Genomic DNA, 22,552 nt, shown 5'->3' with positions numbered 1-22,552 from the left:
TGAAATACAGTTGAGCTGTAACAGAATACCCAAATTCAACCAAAATCAAAACAGAAGAAAAAAATGCAAACAGGAAATGTTGCTTTTTTTGGCAGTCTTAATAATAATGGCTTATGAACTCCAGAAATGGAGCACAGCCTCCAGACTTTCACCTCTGATGAATTCTAGATGTTTAATTCTAGATGGTTTGGGTTGTTTTTTTTGTATAATTTTATGGTTGAGATAGGCTGAGACTTTCAGAGTCTAGTGAGCTTCTTTGACTGTAACTTCTGCCTGTTTACAATGTCCTTTCCTTCACAAGAGTAATTTATAAACTTACTTGCTTGTCCTTACAGAACAATCTACTGGTCTCCATGCCACTTAATTAGTGCTAATTGTATGCAATGCCTCATTGTTTTTAGTAGTGTGCCAAAAAAAGCAAACTATTGCCAAATTCTGTTTTAAAGGAACAGCTCAAATAGTTGAAATAGCAGTGGTAAAAAGCCAGCATGAAGGAAGAAGCATAAATTAAGTGATAAAGTCATTTCTGGCACAGTAGGAAGCACAATACTGTCATGTTTATCACAAGAGCAGCGTGAATTGTGAAGATTGGAGCCACATCTGATGGGTCATACTTGTACTGCTGCATCTATGCAATAAACTGTATACACTTGATACTTCTGTATTATTTTTGAGCTCGATATGAAGTGCTATTGATGGTATGTATTGTCTTTAGAGTAAATAACATGCATGTATTTATAGTTTTATGTTTTTTTAGAATACCTGTATTTTAGTATCAGGAGGTGGTGTTTGAATTTTGGGTTTGCATTCCTCTAAGTATATGGACCTGTTTTTAAACTGGAAAAACAGACGTGGTATAAAAATCACCCAATCTCTGCAAACTTAGGAACTTGGAAAATTCCTAGGGATTAATTGCAACTCTAGGAAGACCCAGTTAAATAAAGTCAATAGTAGGAGGCTTTGCCTAATACTTATCATGTGTGGGTAGGTCTGTGTTTGCCATTTTTCTGCAGGAGGCATAATGCAGTTTATTCTGAGGGGATGCTTGCCCTGTAGGGAGGATTTTTCTGAACTGGAAATGCCCATTTTTCCCTGGTGGTGGCTGTGTGTGCTGTGTGACAGCAGGGATGAGCACGGCTTCAGTTCTCTCTGTGGGGACTCATCCTTACCCTTTCTCAATTCATTTGTGATTTAAGATCCCTCACTCTGCCACTATAACTTACTGTTTAACCTTCTTCGTCTTCCAGTGCAGTCTCCTGCTGTTTACTCTGCTTAAAGACTCCTGAAACATGAACTTTCCAAACATTCAGCAGAAGAACTAGAGCAGCAAGTCCTCAATTTTTTCCCTTTCTCCTTGGTTTTAAAGCTAATCCATTTTAAAGTGCAGAAAGAATGTATTTTTTCTGTTGGCTGCCTTGCACTGCACAAAGCTTTGGTTCACATTGTGGAACATCTTGGAATCTATATTATTGTAATGGAAGAAGAATGTTTGGAATTTTTTGTGGACAATTTTTTTTTTTTAAAGCAGAGCTTTCTGAATGGTGAAGAGCAAAGGCTGTGATGGCTTTTTGAACTTTTCCTCAGTAGCAGGCATTTTCAAATTCACGGACTGCATGATCTATCCTCGCTTTTCTTCCTGAGGGAAATTATTGTTGGGTTAGCAATTTTGAGTAAAGTACTTAGCCTTAAATTTTCAGTTTTCAGCTGGTGGTACAGCTTTGTTTTTACTTTTCTCCTGGATGGCTTGTGGCTTATTCAGCATTATTCCAGGCTTTGCATAGTTCTTGCAAACCTGTGGGAATACTGACCTGGCTTTTTCAATCCTGAGTTGCTATGTGTGGTTAAAAAAGCTGAAATAAAGGTCAGAGTCCCACTATATTGTGAATAACAGTTTAAGAGGTTGTTCTGTGGAGGGATTTTTTTTTTAAATTATAAGGGGAAGAAGCGTTAGATGTTATTTTGGTTTGATATATATATAGATATCTATATCTATATATATATATATCTTTACTTTTTGTTAACTTGCAAGTTAACTTGCAACTCTAAATCTCACCCAATACGTGAAACACTTCTTTTCTGAGGACTTGGTAAAGCTTTGAGGAAGTAATGGAAGACTTGGAAAATGACAGGTTTTTCTGTGTTTGTGATGCTTGCCTGCCTGCATTGCAATTTGGTGTTGAAAAATTACTTGGCTTGAAATAGTCATCAGAGAGAAAGTGAGACTGAGTTACAGTGTGTTCACCTCTTACATAAACTGTGTGGTTTTTATTGGGGCGGTTTTGTTCCTGCTATTCATTGTTCATCATCTACTCCTATTACACATTTTGATAGAGAATGAAAACATGAAGCAATTTTTTTCAATATTTCTTAACTGGATCTGCTCAGGACTAGAACAAGGCTTTGTTGCATGCTTTATTTTTGTTTTTAAAATGAGCTACTAGCTAGTGTTTACTGGAAACAGTAGCCAAAAGTGGGCACATAAGGGGTATTGACCAATCTGTGCTTCAGGCTGGAGATTGTTTTTCACTGAAATACAAAGCTAAGATCCCCTTGGCTGTCAAGTAGCAACAGTGCCATTATATTTTTACTCTGCAGCAAAACTGAGTGCTTGAGGCTTGGTTTATTGTTAATTCTGTTGAACATGAAACACTCACATGGCTTGGTTTTGGTTGAAGAAACTACTGATGGCTGTTGCAAACACACATATAGACGTTTTATCATTGCTGGGCAACTCGTTTCTTTTGCAGAAAGCTGACCCCAGTACATGCTTATTTATGTCTGGGAATGCTGACTTTGAGCCACTTCCCCCTGCTCTCAAGTGGACTGTATTTCCTTAAGAAGGTTTGTAGTTCAAAGCCCCCTTGCCTTCTTGAAACAAAACTGTTGTTTGAGTTAGAAATCATGCATTTGCACGGCATTCTTGTTTTCCCACATGCCAGCATACAGATGTGGTTATTGTAAATTAAAAATACCCTATTTGTATAAATGAATTGAAGTACCTTATGTATGTGTCTGCTTGTGCTTTACATCATATGAGTCACACACAGGGATTTCTCAGGAGCAAACCTGGCTCCATAAATAAATAAAAGAGCCCTTTTTTCTATATTGGCTGTCTTTATCATTCCTAGCTAGAATTACTCTCAAGAGCAATCTCTTCTAGTATTCCCTGTGTATGGCTCTTGGCTGTGCTTATTGTAAAGACTTTTGGATAATATTTTTCCTTTTGCCAGACTTCCTTGATACTTAAGTTGATGTTTTATGCTAGTTATTTATTGGTCTTTTTGAAAAGAACCTCATCAATACTTCTCTACCTGTTTAGTAAAACAATCTTGCTTTCCTGTGGTTTCCAGCCTAACTTACCTGCTCCCATAGCAATCTCATCATTACTTCATTATCAGATGACACTAATATTTTTTTGGTCCAAAAACTGGCTGTAGTTTTGGTTTTATTCACTGTTGAATCCTGAGAGTGACGTTATGCTTCTTCATTATAAAAGATATCATAAAATTGCTAAGTGTACCATGTTGGCTCAGCCTCAGCAGATCTGGATGTGTGCACTAGTTATGTCTGTTATTTATGATTGCTCCAAAGAACACCAATTGCCAGGTAACAGGGCAAATAGCAAGGTTTGAAAGTAGACTTGATTTTTCTCTTTGGTTCACTGACATTCCTTCCAGATTACTGAGCTTTCCATGTCACTTAAAAAGTGAGTGTTTTGGCAAAAGCTTTATGAAAACATGAAACACATGGGCAATATTTGTAAAAACTGGGTTATTTTGCAAGTGCAACATATTGAGAGATGTTACACAATGCTCAACCCATAGTGTTTATTATGAATAGGTGGTAAAGTCATTCCGTTTTTGGTGATAAAGAATTGTTTTTGCATTTGGTACTGGAAAAGGTGTTGATACTTGACATAATACAGAACAAGAAATTTACATAAACTCTTGCAGAAAAGATCCAAATTGAGTAACACTGAGCAAAAATGGTAAAACAGTCCTGAAAACAGCATTGCATCAAATCAGCTGCACTAACATCTTGCTATTTAAGCCTCTTTTTGTTTGCAAAAATACGATATTTCTTGAGCTAAAGCCCCCACGCAGGAACTGGAGGCAGAAGTGGGCCAAATATTAGTTCCTCACTTGTTATTGTTTGTTTTTCTAGATTTTGGCAGAAATTGCACATTCTTTGTTTTAATTTTTCACTTCCCCACACTTGACGTTTTATATCCTTTAAGTTTACAAGTTTCTTTCCAGTTTATTTTGCATGAGCTTAAAGGGTTTTGTATGGTATCAGCTCTTCTAAGCAGGACTCTCCTGGGTCTTGAACATAAAAAAGGGGAATTTAATTTCAAAAATAATCAAAGTTTCTAGAGAAATGAGTTGTGTAATTCAGAATTACAGTTGTCTAACCACAAAACAATGCTTTCTTGTTTACTTGTGGTCATTAATTTAGCTTAAGCATTTCCTGCATTCTATATACAAGGTTGTATAAATGCAGCTTTGTAGAATTTTCCTGACATATATTTCTTATAAACAGCAGTTGTAGAAATAGCTTTGAGTCCATAAAAATACAAATTAGATAGCAGGGGGCCAGATGCAAGTCTTTGAGATCGTACACTGTAGTCAGTGATTTGCTTGTGCTTGAAAAGAAAGGAATCTTAGGATTTGAGTAACATATTTTGGGCCTGTTTGTGTAGGCAACATAACTTCAGCTCCACTTCCTGCCTGGTCCTTAAATGCCTCGCTCGGTTTCATAAGGTTTGAATAAAAGTTTCAGCAGCCCACAAAGGCTGGCTTTCAAGTCTTGGTGCACACACTCCTCAGTGTTTATTTAGAGTTATTCTTATGCCCACAGCAGTGCTGGGATAGGTTTGAGCAGTCCAGGTGTCCACTGGGGGTTTCACCCCTCTGCAGGGTTGCTTCCTGAGTACTGAAAAGTGCAGATGAAGATTTCTCTCACCTTGCAAGTGTAGCAGTTCAAAGGTGTTGCCAGGACTTTGCAGTCCCTTGGGAATGCTTCAGCTAGCCTGTGGCAGGACCTTGCCTGTAGGAGGTGGAAATCACAGGGAATCCAGTGGTTAAAGCAGCTGGATTTCTAAGGACTCATCTGTTTAGAGATTTGGGGTGGAGGGACCTTTGCATTTCTATACATCTTCCCTGTTAGCCAGAAGACATAGCTTGGAAACCAAGAAAAATTAACTTGAGCATGTTAATGTATATGGAAGCATGGCCCAAAAATGCATACAGGGTTTGATGACTGAGCTGTAAAGCTGTTGATAATCGTTATTCCTATAAGATATTTATTTTTATTGAAGTACTGCAAAATTTGCATCCTGGACTAATTTAGTTTTGGGAGGAGTCCCCATGTGAAGTGGGCTAGCAGCCTAGATCAGTGCTTTAAGGTGAAGGGGCAGTTAAAACTTCTCATCCATGAGTAGCCTTTAGTGATGTGTGCTTCCAGCATGTCTGTGTTCAATTTCAGAAAGAGCTTTGGGATCTTTGAGAGACAAATCTCAATGGCATTGAGGTATTTGAATAAGTATCACGGTATGTTCTGCCAGATAAGATTTTGGTTTGGGTTTATTTTAACCTTTAGGTGACTAACTTGTGGTCTCTTTCCTTTGACTCTGTCATACGCAGCCTGAGCTCAGTTTCACAGTGCTTCAGCCATCATGCTCACATCACTGGAGTGTAAAGCACTTCACAATGAAACAGTAATGAATCTGTGACTTTGGTGCTTGCTTGTGTAACTTGAAATTTCACTTGAATATACCTTGTTTGGGTAAGAATACTCAGGTTTTCTCAAAGAGTATATAGCAAATTAAATACAGCCATCAGCATTATTTATCCTCCTGTTGTTCAGCTTCTTTTCCACTGTAGAGAAAATTGTTGTAATTATTTACAAATAATTGTTATTGTAGTTATTGATGTTTATTAATGAGAATTTTTTAATGGGTTAATGAAAATTTTTATTGTAGTTATTGATGAAAATTAACAAGAAACAAACGGTGGAAGAATATAATTATTGCTTACCTGAATTTCACAAGGATTTATTATCATTCAGTGAACTTTCATAGATGATGATTTACTTGGAAAAACTTATAATAAAAAGAAATGCTACAAGTAGAAATGCAGAATTTCTTGTAGGGTTGTATCTTTTTTCCCAGAAGAGGTCCTTCTTCTGGTGCCAGCTCAGAGCAGTGTTTTTGTGGATGCATGCATCTGCTGTGTCTCAGTTCAGAACTGTTTATATCTGTAGTGCTGCCTCAGTGAAAAAGCAGGTAGGATTTCCCAGGTGGAGTAATTTAACTTAGGAGGTTAAAACAAATGTATCTGGTTTAATTTATTTTTGTTTAACACCCTAAAATCAGAATGGTTTTGCTTAAGGTAGCTGTCCTCTTTTTTGCAAAACAGCCCACAATTCTAAATTATAAGCGAATAAATTATTCTTAACTCCCTATACAGTCCACATCTCCTAATGTGGCATGATTGGAGCTGGTGTGGATGCCAAGCTTCTGGCCAAATTTTACCACTATAAACCCGTGCAGGCTTTTATCTTACTGTAAACTGTGTCTAGAAATCCTAATTATACAGCCTGACATTCTTGATTTGCTGTGAATGTGTATGTTTTTGTTTACATGCATGCATATAAATGGAATAATTTAATGCTTTGGCAGCTGTATATAGCTGTTGTGTTTTTTTAATATGAGAACTGTTCATAAGAAAAATTCATGTAGATGATGAAAATGTGGACATACAACCAGCTGTGAAAATAAAACTTGTTCACCTTTACCAGAAGGGTCTAGACTTCTGTTGTGCTTTGATCTTCTTACCTAAACAATTACTTCATTTCCTTAGTTTCTTAATAGCAGAAAGATCTTGGTGTTGTGAGTAAACTTGAGTTTGGCTAAGTAGCTTATATCTGTCACATATTTCTGTGCTGATACACAGTTTGGGTTTCTTGCCTAGCAGGTGCATGGAAAAATGGGTGACAAGTTGGTGCACATTTTGTTGTGGTGACACACAGCTTTAAACTGGGTGAATTTACTTCCTCTGCTTCCACCCTTTGGGGGGATCCATTCCACTCTCTCTTGACAAATCTGCTTTGTATTTTTCTCAGTGATATCACTTGAACAAATTATTTTGGTTCTTATGGCAAACTGATGAACTTGCCTTCTTCAAATGTCATGTAGATTATGATGGTGTCCATCCACCAATTTTTTCCTGGCACTATTTGACATTATTTGGCACCATTTGGACCAAAGATGGCACCATTTTTTCCTGTCTTTAAAGCTATTAATCGAGACATACAGTGTATTCCTGAAAATGGGGTTAAGTGTGATTTTTACCTTTGTCTCCTTTTTTTTTTACATATGTAAAAATTCATTTTTACAGAATGTATCTGTGCCTTGCCCCAGTGCTTATGCCTGTACTTACTTGAATTTGTTTAACTTACCCTTTTCTTCTTGGCTTTTTAAACTTTTTGTCCTTTGCTACTTAATGCTGGTTTATAGCTCAGCTATCCTTCTCATGAGCTGTTTAAGTGGGTTTACATTCTTCTGTATGTAAATTTAAACTGGTGCTTTTTGTTTGGGGGGGGGGGTAAAAGATACAAAAAAGATCCAATTTACTTTCTGCAAATAGTCAAGGCAGTAGCTGATGTCAAGTGGGCACTGCTTCAGTAGTACTGCAGTAGTCTGACATAATACAAATTTAGTGTACAAGAGTGACTCTCAGTTTTATCCTGAACTGGATATTGACTGCTCTAAACTGAACAGCCCCCTGCTAGAATTTCTCTATTGTCATATGCCTTAGAACCTGGAATTAAAATATAGCAAGAAGCCTGCATTGGATTTCTATCTGGGGAAGAATTTACATCTAAGGTGATCAGTATATTTTGAAACTGATGAATGCAAAATAGAAGATGGCAGACATTCAAAATTCTGAGGTTAAGGGAAAAGGAGATGCCAAGCAGCCTGGGTGAGTGGATTTGCAAGTGTTACCAGCTGTATGGACCTGCAGGAATAGGAGAATAGATGCCTAGAAAAGGGTTCACAACGTGTCATTTAAAAACTGAGGCTGTTGGGTTTTCTCTTTGGATACAGACAGAAATTAAGAGCGAGTGGGTTTTGAACAGAAAAAGGAAACTCTTGTTTTGTTCTCCAAATATTCCAGTTTCCTCCAGGAAGCTGGAGAGTGTAGGGCTAGTTGAATTTTAGAAAAGCAGGAGACTTTGTAATTCCAAATAATGTTGGTTTTTTTCTGTCCCTGTCAAATGTATTCCGGAATCTTGTTCAGCATAATGGGTCCAGATACAGGCGGTGTCTCCTTACTGTTGGAAAAGGCCTTTGAGCTCAGTGTTTAACCTGCATTGCAACAGACTTAAACTGGTTTCCTGTATAAAGCTTTGTCTTTGACTTAATCTTGGCTTCTATCCTTTAGCTCCACATCTGTGAATGACTCATAACAAGCAGGACCATCAGAAAAATATTGTGTACATTTTTATCCAAATCTGTACGGTTTTTGTTTCTAATTTTTTTTTTCAGCCTTGCTACTTTCTCCCCTCCCATGTAATGAGTTATGCAGTATCTATATTCATACCTGATAAGAAAAAGGGTTGGCTATTGAGGGAAAGTTGAATGCTAAACAAATAGAAAGAATATCCCCAGCCATCAATCTGCTGAGAGCAGAGCTTTTGTATTTGGCAGGTATCCTCTGTCAGCCCCCAGGGCACTTCTGATATTATGATTTTCTTTCCTCCTGTAAACAGCAATTCCTGTTAAATGGATACTCTGGCTTGGGGGCAGGGTTGGATCTGTCAGGCACTGGCAGCAAGGGAGGTTCTGCCTCCTGAGGCACTCAAAGACGTTTTTTCTTTAGCTGTCACATCCAGTGACTCAAGGCAGTCCCACTGCAGAGCTTTTTGGAAAAATGCCAAGCTTTACATCTCTTATTTCTCCTGCCCTTCCTTGAATGCTTTGGCCCATTTTCAGATGTATGACAGCACAGGGGCAATTCACTCAGTTGTTCTGTCCCTTCTGGAGTGTTTACAGTGGCCACATGGAAGGGAAGGAGCAAAATGCTGCACCCTGGGTCCTTGTCTTCCAGGTTTTTATTTAAAATGTTTTCCTAGGGAGCCACAGTACCCATATTTAGTGCAGGTTATGTGCATGCACTAATAGCAATGGGGGAGTCAACTGAGCAAGGCAAGGTGAAAGAAGGGCTGGAATGGCCTCATCCAGTCACAGTGCTTTGGTCTCTTCCCTTGTGTCAGGGGGAAAGCCTAGAGTAATGAACAAATGAGCTGCTGGCATAAATATTCATAATATTTATTGCTGTGCAGAGAAGTATTTTATAACAGCAGTATGGCATGTTGATGAGATTTTCCTGCAGCTGCTAGAGCTGCCCATCTCCAGCTGTCTCCTCCAAAACTGCATCTCTTTGGATAACAGGGCAAGGGAACATCGGAGCTGTGTTTGAAGTGGGAGAGTGCTCTCGCAGCCTTCACAGCTGGCTGCTGACTGATGCTGTCAGATTTTGACTACAAAGGATTTGAATCAAACTAATACAATGTGAATTTTTTTTCTGGCCAGCCTATCATTTTGGCTACAAAGTTCCAAATTTCCTGGAAAACTGAAATGCTGGAAGGCCTGTTTGAAGGTAAGGAGGCAATTAACTAACTCCTTGTTTAAAATAATAGAAGCCAAGGCACATCACCTTTCCTTTACACATCTCGGTATGTATATGTGATGCTTTTTTGGATGTGACTGATACAATTTTGCATCTCTAAGGGGGCTGCTTGGCAGAATGGAGACTGAGGTCACAGATGCTTCATTTTTATATACATAGGCAGCAAAAAAGCTTTATAAATATGAAAGTCATAGAATTGTTTTCTTCCCTTTTTATTACTGTCTCCAGTATAATTTCAAAGATGTTTTTCTCAAAACTGGGGAGCTACAGTGCTTGAATGTACTTAATGTAAGGTTTTAATCAAGTTCCACTCATGCTGATAGCAATGGATCTTAACAAAGCTGCCTCATAATTGACTTTTTGATAGGCTCACTTGTAAAAAAGTGATTATCAGTAGCACAGATGGAAATTTTCTGTCTTAAGAGGACCTAGAAATAGGGTGTTCAGCTTGGCAGTTATTTAGGTGTCAAAAAGGTGTCTGCATCCACTGATTAAAATGGAACAAAAATGTAGCTTGGAATTAAAAATTTGGGGATAATAGTGGAATTACTTGATGAAAAATCATCAAGTCTTTTTCTTGGAATTCTCATCTTATTTCCCACAACCTAGCTGCTGGGTATACTGTTTGCATGGATATATATCTCCTTTCACAGTTCTGTCAAAGTGGTTACAAACTTGAAATGGAAAACTTGTGTTGGTTTGAGACTCCTTACACTTTCAGGAAATCCTAAATGAAGTTATGCTTTGTTTGGTTTTGTTTTTCTTGTCGACTTCTGTTCAATTTTATTAGTTAAGTGATTTCCAAGAAGCCCTCTGCTGATCCTAGAAGCTGGACCATTGATTTAGTCTCTGTCATGGGAATGAACACTTCAGTAGGGCTTGGAAAATTTGTTTGGAAGTATAAGTTGGCATATCTTTTGTAGGAAATAGCAAAAGTCCTTGAGTACATCTGAAGGATGGTATAGGAGACTTCCAGGAATGTTTTGCCCTGTTAGAGACGATGGAGCATTTGTGGCTCTAACAGTGAACAAGTGGCAGCTAGCAGAGTGGTTCTAACCAGGTAATACAGTGCTGACAGCTACTCAGTTTCCCTGGCTTTGTTCTGGAGTGGCTGGTAGGAAGCAAAGCAGTCGCTTCATTATCTTCATTAAACTCCTCAATCGTGTGCCACGCACTCGCTGTGCTCCATGTCACAGCAGGCAGCATTCTGTGCTTGTGGGGGTGAGCTGCACCCATGTGTGCCTTTGAAATGAGAGATTTCCACCAAGGAAAAAGGGCCTCCCAAAGCAGCCCCAGCTTCACAGCCTGCCTTCAAGCTGTGACTTGTCTCTAAAAATAAATAAACAAGCAGACTTATTTCTATGCAGAGTCTTGGCAGACATCTTTTTCCCTAGGGATAAATTTGTTTTGCAAAATCAGAAAAATCTGTTAGATATCTAAAATTTACAGTTGTTATGTATTAAATTATTGCTTTTAGATAGAGTTTTGTAGTTACACAACTCTACAAATATTAATGGTGGAATGGACAAGGCAAGTTGCTTTCTGTATAACCTAATTTTTTTACCCTTTTTTTCCATTTCTATTTGTTTTTCCCCTTAGCTTTCGGTCACCAAATCTGTCAGGTCCCTACAAATACTACGAGGAAATCTCTAGGAATATTTGTTGAAAATCAATGTCTTTTTGTCCTCAGAGTACGCATGTTGCTTTATTTTCTTGCATTCTTTCTTGGCAATGCATGCAGAGCTAGTGGAAATAAGTGTAGTTTGTTTCAAGCTTTCCCTTTTTCTCTGTTTCTCTTGCTGTTCCCTTTATTCATCACAAATGATGGATGGGTGAAGCTTTGTGAGTTTTGGTTGTAGAGCTGGTTTTAGTTATTTGCCAATAATCTTAATTTTGGTATCAATGATTAATTTTAATATAGTATTCAGGGGAGTTGAAAAGTCAATATTCTTATATGTGAACATGACTAATATTAATGGAAGAATGAAGATAATGGGTGTGTTACCTGTCTGTGTTTACAATCACATTCTGATGCCATAGGCCTTGATCCAGGGAGGCTCCTCCAGGTGGCAAAGGCTCCAGAAAGAGGCTGTGGACCCTGCATGGCCAAGGGGGCTCACTGACACTGTACTTCAGCACCAAGATAAAGGCACCCTGCCTCAGCCTGCTTTGTTCCCAGCACTGGTTGGGTCTGTCAGATGCTGGAGCACAGCTGGCCTCTCTGTGGATAGCTCAGCCATTGCGTATTGAGTTCCTGCTAAAAGGAGGAGATACAGTGGAACCCACCCAAAACTGTCCAGATACTTGACAGGCTACTTATTGTCATTTACTGAGCATGCTGAAATTCTTCCAGTTCTTCTTTGGCTGCTCTAACAGACAAAGAATGCTCCCTTATAAACATTTTACGTTTGTATCATGGATGATTTTGTTTGGACTTTTAAAAATTTTTATCTGACTTTAAAAAAATGTGGCATTTTCACCCTCAGTCCAAGAGTCTTTTTGTCACAAAATACATAGATGTTGGATAATTTCTCTAATATTCCAGATACCATGCAGGTCCTTTGTCATTACTTCGTGTCAGCATGCTGTATGGACAGCTATATTTTGCTTTTTTTCCTCATTTGTTGAATGTTCCAGTAATTTCTCAAGAATTTTGGAGCTTTTCTCCCTTAGCTTGATCTCCTTTGCTGGTATTGTCAGTTGACTCTGGCCTGTCTATAGTGAGCATCCTCTAAACCTGAAGATTGCTCTGTATGTAAGTTTAAGAAAATTTTAATGTCTGATTTTCATTCATCAACTCTGGGAAACTCCATGAAGCCACATAAGACTCCAAAATAGAGAGACTGCCATGTGTAACAGGTTAGTTTATGAAGTCTATTATAATTACAAAAGTAAAAAGAATATACAACCCTATTAAAAAGCCAGTTAACATTCTCAAATATCTGGATTTGTCACGCAGATTTCTTTCTTGTTTAAGCCTTGTTCCTTCTCTTGCCAGACTTTATATTTTAGTTGAATTGTCTCTGTGACTTCTTAGTTCCTAACTGAAAACTGGAAGTGAGACTGGTTTTGCAATTACAAGAAAAATGGAAAGTTGTTTTGTTTGGATTTCAGCAAATTCAATTTAAGGTCAGATTTTTTTTCTTTAACAATGTACGCTCTATCTTTTTATTCCTAAAGGCATATTTTCAGCAATTTGGCTTAACTCTGTGGTCATGGGGGTGGAATTCTTTATCTTGGCTTGATATAAGCAAGCTTTCAGAGCATGTGTGGGTTAGTGTCTGACTCGGTGCACAGGAAAACACAATCTCTTTGTCAGGTGGTTTCTGGTTCAAGGAAAGAAGTTTTTGGTTGGGTTTCTTTGTGTATGACAGCAGCTTTTGGTAACTTTAGAGAAACTGCTTAGGGACTCAAATAACTGTTCATTCCATTTAAAAAGTTAGTACTAAATAAAAATCAACACTGTTACATAGCTGTCATGTTTCTATGGCAGTTTCAGAAAAAACTCAAACCTAAATAACATGAAGACACTCTTGACATAAGCATATGAAATCTTTCTCATTCAGCAGATTGGAAAGGGAAAGGGTAATTGAATACTTACCTTCAGGTATATTATTCTACAGCTTCTTGAAATCCTCTTGATTTGTCTTGATAAAATGAAAATAATCTAGTTATCTATCATTTTAAAGAGTATTTTGATGCAAGGAATGATTTTGTTTCATCATAGTTGAGACCTGAAGAGCAGAACATGCTTTTATTGTCCTCTTAAAAATGTAGTCTTTCAGTGTAGACAGAGGAAGAAGGTTTGACACTTATCAATGTAAAGACAAAGTCACCAACTCAGTCACACTTAGTTACCCTGAGCTTTTGATAACTTCAAGAGCTTGGAAAATAAGACAGAAAACTGATGTGTGAGGTCAGCAGAGTTATGGTAATTCATTTAAAGGCTTGACTTAATCAGTGTATCTTGGGTTCCCTTCCTGTAAAATATGACCTGTATTGTAATAACTTTTTTAATAACTAAAATAACATTTGAAGTGAAAGCTCAGATTCATTTTTTCCATGTGAACCTAGAAATTACAATTGGGCCTTTTTATGATTTGGTGATTAAGTAGACAAATGGTGCACTTCATGGGTACCATAACAGTTAACACCTGTTTCAACTGTTTCCTATTTGTATTGGATGGAACCTCAGCAATCCAATATGTCTTGAAAAGCAAAAATCTAATATAAAATATTTCATGGTATGGAAGAAATTACAATAAACAGAGTATAGCTTAAAATATAAAATGCTTGTTATGCACATTTACATAGGTTTCATCTGTATTTCTGAAACCAATGTAGCCACCTTGTGTAATAGTTATTTTAGTTTTTGTGAGGATTGGTTAAGTGATTATTCAATACCATAAAGTAAATACTGTTTTCTAAGCAAACAGTATTTCCTGAGTTGGCAGAAATGAAACAATTTGTCAGTCAGAAGTCAGGTACAAGTGGATTACTTAGCATTTGGTTTGTGATTTCTCTCAAACCTACTTGGGGACAGGGACCACAGGCAGAAGGGTGGAGTGGTCTCCTAAGGCACATGCCAGGCAATAATGTCACTTCTTTAAGTTGTTTGTTACTGGTGTAGTATTTGGAATTCATTAATTTCAGAAAATGTGAAACTTTGATTAAAATCTGAAAGCTTATTTCAAATTTAGTATTGTGCTGCCTTCTATGCAGCACAGGTACAGCACTGCTGGTCCCTTCAGCCTCCCACAAAAGGCTTGTTGTCTTTGGTGTTTGATAACTTGAAAACTTCCTGGCTTTTTGAATAAAGTTTGGTTTGAAAATATAATTATTATTACAAAAAGAATTTGCCAGAGTGCATTGTAAATATGTAAATATGGTGTAATTGATGTAAATATCATGAGCTTCTTAATATGATATTTCAAAGCTGAAGTTTATTTTCAGAGTTGGGGTTAATACTCTCAAGATTTGTTTAGAAAAGATGATCTTTGGATGTGATGACCTAGGAGATTATTTTTTTCCTAAACATGAATTCAAGTTTGCTTTTATCTCAGTTTATATGATTTGAGGTAAACCTCAGTGCCTTACTAGATTGCATCTGCTTGTAGAGATCACTGCAAATGATTTACATTTTAATGGCTTCTGCATAAATTTCGTAACTCTGGAATGCTTCTCTTGCTCATTTCCCTGCAAAAGATGCTGGGTTTTTCTTGATATAACATAATTTGTTTCGCTTTTCTATTACAAAAGAAATGGATAAATTTGCCCTTGGTTTTGGCTATTCCTACTGTTTTCAGAAGTGCTAGGACTGCCTTTATTTGCTTTGGAGAATAGAAAGGCTTCAAGATAATTTCACATAAATCATAAACATTTCAGACACATGCTGGAAGCTTTCTTAAACATAGGTACTTAGTTTGGGAGTAAACGTATGTGCAAATGTAGGTAGTTGTGGATAGCATCACAAAATTTATAAACTGCTGATGGAATTTAAATTTCTTTAATTGTAATTGCTCCTCATAAAAAACAGAGGCAATTTAGGAAGTAAAATGAATAAAAAGATAATTGGTACAAAGCTATATCATAAGAGGAAGGAGGGAAAAGGGAGAAAATAGGTGAAAAATAGCGAACCTCGAAGCATAATGATTCATGTAGTTTTTATTCAAGGTTTTAGGCATTTTTTTCTTTTATAGTGAAATACATCATTCTAAGTGTAACAAAATACTCTAAGCCACAATTCTGAGCATCTTTTTTCTTATAAATTCAATGCATAATGGAGATGGTAATGACTAGATCATCTTAATATAGAAAAACAAGGTATGATCAGAGGCATACCTCTTCCTGGATTAAATAGTGCTGCAATCTGTTGGACATGAAGTGACAAAATTCCAACAGATTGCAGTATCTCTTAACACGTGAAGAGGTGTTTTAAGGTACAAACCTCTAACTTCAGTATCTTTCCAAAAAGTCTCACCTTAAAGTCTGCACTACCTTTTCACAGATATCAGGATACCTGACAAATGGGTCATCATAAAGTGTCTTATGTACTGAAAAGCTCTAAATAAAAACCACATCTTTATAGAATGTTGTAACAAGTAAACCCACTGGTTACTAACTAAAGATTTTTCTGAAGTGCTATTTGCTCCAACTTTCTATTGTCTCTACTGTTGTGGGATTTTTCCTATGAACCCATTTTGGGATGTTTTCATTCCCTCTTCTTTCCCACTTTGTCCATGCTTGTTGGATTCTGTTGTGCCATCAGTTGTTGGTGGGGCCAAGCTGTAAATCAGGTCACAGAATGATTCATATTAAAAATAAACCTACAATAAAAAGCTTGGAATCCACTTTGTCAGCATTCTACTTAATGCCCTGCAGAGCATCACTGCTATTATCTTAAGCCATCTCTTGTTTGTATTCAGTTTGGAAATTATGCATTTACAGCTGGAGCGAAATCTGTCTATTCTCAAAACGGCGACTTCAACCACACATCTGTGACGTTCTCATTTCCAATTTATCTCGTGTACTCTCTGATTAAAAGCATGTTGTTCCCATGTTCCACTTGAAATAGAGTGGTGGTGCTCCTCACTTCCCAAAAGCATTTCCTATCCCTGAGTTAATGGAAAACATGTCAAGCAATGTGCACCTATCAAGGGGCTGCTTCAAGGAAGTTGTGTTTTTCTGCTCAGATCAGTAGCTTGTAAATCTGGAAAAAAAACCTTTCCCAGTTGTTTCCTCTGCTTCCAGAAAACCTTGTTCTGGTGAAATGCAGACCAGTTTGCTCTTCTCATACAGACATTTATGGGTTTTGAAGGTGGAGAGGGCTTCTTTTTTTTCTCAGTCTTGTTGGAACTGGGGAGTCTGGAATTGTTCTGCAGCAACCTGAGTGCTTGACAGGTTTCATGTGCTGTCTCTGCTCTAGCTGCACTGGATTTGAATCATGGTCTGCTGAACTGTTTTAGATAAAACTTGCTAGTGTGCTTCTTCCTCTGGGGTAGAAGTCATCTCATGCCTCCAGCCGGTATCTGCTCACTTGAATTTGCTATCACATTGCATTAGCTGAGGTAACAGTTCCTTAACAGCTTGGAATTGGTTGTGTAGTTGGAGGGGGGGCAGAACTTAGTAGTTAAAACATTGCTTTGAAGCCAGACTGATGGGATGAGCTTGAGGGATCTGTTTTGTACATGAGAAATACAAAAAACATCATGATGATGTAAGTTGCTTCAATAATCCTGTACCATTCAGGAAACTCTTTTCCCGCCCTTGGAGTTCTTTTTTGAAGGCATCTCTTTCTCCAGGGGAAGAGGAAATGATCCTCTTCATAATCAGTTTGAGCTACTGTACTAGTTCAACAGAGATAAACTATGACATAAGCTAAGTGCAAACAGTTGTACATTTTAAGTGCAATAATTTGCATTAACTAAACTAAACTTGCAGTTATGGGTTCAAATACAAGTGGGAGATAATCCAGGTCCTGGTCTTGAGATCACTGAATAATGTGATACTTGATAGAGCAAGTCTTGTGCTCTACTAGATTTCATTTGATCCTGCTGTTGGTAGAATTGCAGGGCAAAGTATTGCAGTGTGACTAAATTGTTACATTTAGCCCATGTGTATTTTATAACTAAAATAAGTATCAGTGTATTAGAGCTTGAGTACGAAAATACAAAGGGTTTGGACTCCGTTCTTGGCAAGTGACTTGTAAAAGGTTGATCTGGGTATGACTCAGTGACAAATGTTTATTGCATGAGAAAAAACACCCAGACTTGTTATTTTACAGCAGCTTGTAGTCACTGAGAATTTCTATATGTAAGCCTGCAAATTTTCCCCTGTGTATTTAGTAACCAGATCCCACTTTTGTTTTACAGCTGCTGCAGAGGGCAAAGGGAAAAGTGGGGAAGACTTTTTTCAGAAGGTAAGAAAGATATTTCAGTTCCATAATTGTACCTGACTAGAGAAAAAAAAAAAATAGCAATTACTCATTCATGTGATCAACTAATTAAACTTCATGTGCAGTTTCCACCATATTGATGAAATTTTTTAAAATTATTTTGTCATTTAAAGTGTCTCCTTGGTACCAGCAATGCATGGAATTAAAAAAAAAAGGTTTTTTGTGTATGCTTCTGTCATCTATGCCCAAAAACAATTTGAGTTTTACCAATTCTTTAATTCTTTAAAAAATGTTAAAATATGCCTGATGAACATTTGTTATGCTAAATTGTGGGGGTTAGCCCAGAAGATGTTGTGAGGTGGTCTTAGGGATTTTGTCTGTGGATAAATGCTGGATCCTGTTATTAAAAAACTGACTTGCAACTTACTGTGGTGTTGTTGAAAGCATAAATATTTGGTTGAGAAATGCAAATGGCCTTTTAAAAAAGAAATGCACAATCCACAAAATGATTCAACAAAGTTTGTGGTTGGACAGAGGCATGGAAGGACTGGAAAAAGGAGTCCTGCAGCAACTAAACTACAAAGAGAAACATGGTCAAGAGTAATGAATTGGAAGTAATTTTTACAAAGCAGCATGGTATTGGGTTTTTTTTGTTCTTTTTGCTTTTGTTTTTTTTTCAAAATAGCGTGAAGAACATTATTTATGAGTTATGTTAATGAAAATCTGCATGCTGCAGGCTAATAAAAATGATGAGCTGTTTTGTCTTTAGTACAGAGAAGACAGTGTAAACTTTGCTGTATGCTGTCTGCCTTGACACTCCTGTTTGACTTGTTGTCCATTGAAGTAATTTGCTGTATTTTGCTTTAAGTCTAAGTGGTTGTTCCAGAAAGGAAGATGTGAAAGGTTGCTTTGCCCTGCATGTGACTGTGGGATGCCTTGATAAAGGCTGGTGAGGAGGAGTATACTTGCTGCCAAAATGTTTGGATTTTCAGATTTATGTTGCTCTTGACTGAGAGTGAGAGTTATCTTTCCAAATGTGGTGCTTGTGCTTAACTGTTTGATATTAGTGTGCACAGAGAATGTGTCATTAGTTCCTCCTTAGGATTTTATAAAAATACTTTGAGTTTTTTACTTGCTGAAGCAAAGCTAAGCCTTAGCAGCCTATGCTGTGTTCCACACATTATTCAATTTACCACAGTGTTTTCTCTCTCGTGGATAATTCCTAAAGATGTGGATAAAATATTTCTTCTTGAGTGGCTTATCTATTTGACCATTTGTACTTGATTACTTGATTATTTACAATTACTTGATTACTTACAATTATGCAGTCGTTAGTGTAATAGCAGAAAATACTGTGTTGAATTTAATAGGGAAGCAAAATATTCTAAATTTAAAGTATTTGAATGAGTGCACTCCTTATCCACACTGATGATACAGTGGCTATCTTGGCTTTTAGATCTTGTCATATTTGTGCATAATTATTATCTAGGCACAGTGTGGGTGCTGCAATAGGTTAAAGCTGCTTCATTTTAACTGGCATTCTTCTTATAGTATCATCAACTCAGCAGTGTAGATTTCTGAAGTTTCTAAGCACATACACATAATACTACAGCTAATAAAACCAGATGGAAACTATCTCCTTTAAGTTATCTTTTGTTGGAAGAAATCTTTGGACGCTTGCTCATAGCTTACTCACTGTCTCTGTCTGTGCAATTTCCTTTAATCAGAGTTAAATTTTTCCTGTCTCATGTGAAATGAATAAGACAGAGTATGTGGAGGTAAAATGAAGACTCATTTCATGTGTTTCAGGTTGGTGCAGTGAGGAAGAAAGTGATTTGTGGCATTAGAAACACATTGCAAACTAAGGCAGCAGGATGCTTCCAGAAACTCAATATCAACTCAAAGCTGCCACAAAGGCATTTTTTAAGCAGTTCAGATATTGAGACTTCAGGACATTATTGGCAGGAATTTGAGTGGAACAGGGAGGCGGAAGTGCATCCTTGACTAGGCCACATCTAGAACCTGCGGGCAATATTTGCATAAATAGTGCCATGTTTGGTGTGTTCTGATGAACTACCCTCAATGTGCTGAGGTTAGTGTTGGCTGGAAGTGGTGTGTGAGGTGGAAGCTCTCATAGGAATGCTGAAATGACAAGGTAAAAATTCAGGGAGGTGATTCCTTACGTCAAGGCATGCAGACCAAGAGGGAGGAGAGAGAAGGCTGTGACTGAGGGGTTGGCAAAGACTCAGCCTGCATTATTAGGCTGCAGCGAGGCTTTTAAACAAAATTATTACAAGGGTTTGGTGTTAAGCAGTCTTTTGCTGGTCTTTAAATATGTGAGAAAGCATTATTACTTGGATTTTCATAATCAAGCAGAATCTCAGTGGATGTGAACTGTTCCTGCAAACTTTGAACTTGCAGAGTTTAATAATTTAAATGTCAAAATTCATTATTTCACTGAGCATTTTAGCAGTAACAACCAAATGTTAAGCAGTTGCTTGTGGAGTTACAGAATAAGCCCCAATTATTGGTGAAACTCAGGTAGTATTTCTGCACTGTCATGACAGTGAAGATCACATGAGGAAGTGCCCCTTCCTCTGGTCCTGAATTCAAGTGAAAAGTAGATAAATGTCTTTTGGTAGTGTAATTTTTAAAAGTCTGAAGATTTTATCACACTTTCTTCCAATATTTCTAAGTTGTAGTACTGCTTCAGATAAGGGAAAACCTAACATCATCTAATGAGGATTTTTCAAAATCACTGGGAGCTACTAATAGTTTAGCAAGAAATAGGTAAATAATGGTATAGTTTTCTCTGTAGAGCTCTCAGGTCTGCAGTTAAGTGACAGGTAATACTAAACATGGATTGCTCTCCTGTTGTCTTACATACTATTTATATAAAGATCCTTGTGGACCTTGTACTCTGAATTGTTGTTCTAATTTATTCTGTGAGAGGAATGCATAATAGTATATTTATTATATATATTTATTATAAATATATAATATTATAATATATATTATATAATATATATTTATTTTATATATATTATAATACATGGAATATTATATGTTATTATACTATACTATTATTACATGTCCATGATCCAAAGTCCATTTTCAGTTGATGGTGGATTTTTTCCCACCAACTTTCACAACATCTAGTTCACGCCTCATAAGAAGCAAGGCTCTTTCCCCAGCAAAGCCAGGACATTGTTCCTGGGAACAGATAATTTATAGCCCTGTAGAGACACGTGACACTCTTATATAAAATGTAAGAAGGTGGTGATTCTCTGTCCTGAAGTTCATAATCTAACACAGGTGAGGGTCAGCCATATGGACAGAGAAGAATTTCATGCATCATTTTGTTTTGCTTTTAGCTCTGTCATCATCAAGTTGGTTTCTGCTTTTTAAACACTTGGGAATCTTAGTGCTGATGATAGTATTTCATTCTGAAACTTCTCAGGATGGGAGTGTGTCTGTAGCCTTCTGGAGGGCCTGTGAGCAGTTGGGTGGGTGATAGGTGAAGACTCTGGCTGGAGTGGAGTTTGGGTGGAGCCCTTGGGCTGACGTGGGACTGCACGTGCAGAAGGCAGTGACTGGGAACCGTGCACTCGTGGTGCTCTGCGCAGGTGCTCGACTCCAGGTCACCTCCAAGCTCTTCATTTCAGTATTCAGTGTGTTTGTGTTAGTCATGGCCTTTGGGAGCATGCCTGGAGGGGCTCCTCAGCTCTTGGCTTTTCTGGATTCTAGAGTTCATTTGCAGAGCTTGGTTTTGTGGGAAGCACAAAGTACTACCAGTCAGCTGTAACTTTTATGTTTTACTGGTCCTGAGTGTTTGGCATTCTTTTATGTGTTGTGTTTTGGGTTTCTTTTGTACCTTTTTTAAGCAAACAGAGGTGTGGGGTTTGTATGCATTTGCCCAGTTACAGATACTTAAGGGGTTTTAAGATATCCCTGTATTTAGGCAAAAAGCATACTTAAATGCTTACATTTCTCTTGACTGCAGGCTCTGTTATTCCCTGAGGGAGACATAAGTGTTCTTGGAGTTGTGAAGTTGCAACTGGGCAAATGTTTCACATGTGTACAAAAATCTCTTCTGTTAATTATTAGGAGCTTAGGAGAGTAAAGGAAGTACGTAAAGTAAAGCGTAAAGTGGTTTCTTTCAATTTTCTTTCCTGGGCTTACATGTAGCATGTTTAAAATGTAGCTTCTAATTTTTTAAATAATTAGCACCATAGAAGTTACTGAGGCTGTTTTGGGAGCTCAATGTGGTGAAACTGTCCTTTAAGCACAGTTGATCTTTCAGTCCAAGTATTTGGAAACAGTAGTAGCAAGAAACTAAAAAAGAAAACAAATGCCTAACCAAAGCCAAAAAATAAAGCCCCAGCAATTATTTGAAGGTGTGAAAATTAGGTATATCTAACTACATCTTCAATCATATTTCTGTTCAAGTCCTCTAAGCAGTAGTTATTAACAATTTTGCATTTTTATTTATTTAGGAGGTTCTGGCAGCAAAGAAGCTTCCTGAAGCCCTGTTTGCTTACTTAAGACAGTAAAAGAGCTTGGTTTGCAACAGCCTGTGTTTTCTCTTGTATCTTTGAAAAATATCTTTTACATTGGTCTGGGACAAACCTAACTTTTGCAATATTCTTACACATCAATATATTAATGCAGTGGTGATGAATGCATTTTGTAAGTATAGGTAGTACATTCTGATACAAATAAATTTAATTTTCTGTTTGCAGTAGGTTAGGCTGGAAGTGGATCAGTCTTACATTTTAATCTCTGAATGTGAAGCATATCTAGAGCTTCAAATGCAAGTGGCTCAGGGCATTTTCAGGCATTAAAAATATTAATCATTGACCTGAGACTAAGATGTCTCAAGGTAATTATTATCCACCTTCAGGAATAACTTCTGAAGGGCTTTCTGTGTGTCTTCAGCCATGACTATTCCTGGGCTGCCTATTTA

At 37.4% G+C, this 22,552-nt stretch overlaps 1 protein-coding gene across 1 annotated transcript in view; it reads left to right on the top strand.

Annotated features, from left to right (window-relative positions):
- The window catches only part of BICC1 (BicC family RNA binding protein 1), a 92,706-nt gene that overhangs the window by 15,592 nt on the left and 54,562 nt on the right, over window positions 1–22,552 (top strand). Inside the window, exon 2 of the mRNA XM_015633526.3 lies at window positions 17,564–17,610. Coding sequence (XP_015489012.1) covers window positions 17,564–17,610 — 47 coding nt within the window. The remainder of the gene's footprint in view (window positions 1–17,563; window positions 17,611–22,552) is intronic.

The sequence above is a fragment of the Parus major genome, chromosome 6 (assembly GCF_001522545.3).
Source record: "Parus major isolate Abel chromosome 6, Parus_major1.1, whole genome shotgun sequence".
In the NCBI taxonomy this organism is placed as follows: Eukaryota; Metazoa; Chordata; class Aves; order Passeriformes; family Paridae; genus Parus; species Parus major.
This window is presented reverse-complemented; position numbering and strand designations above follow the sequence as displayed.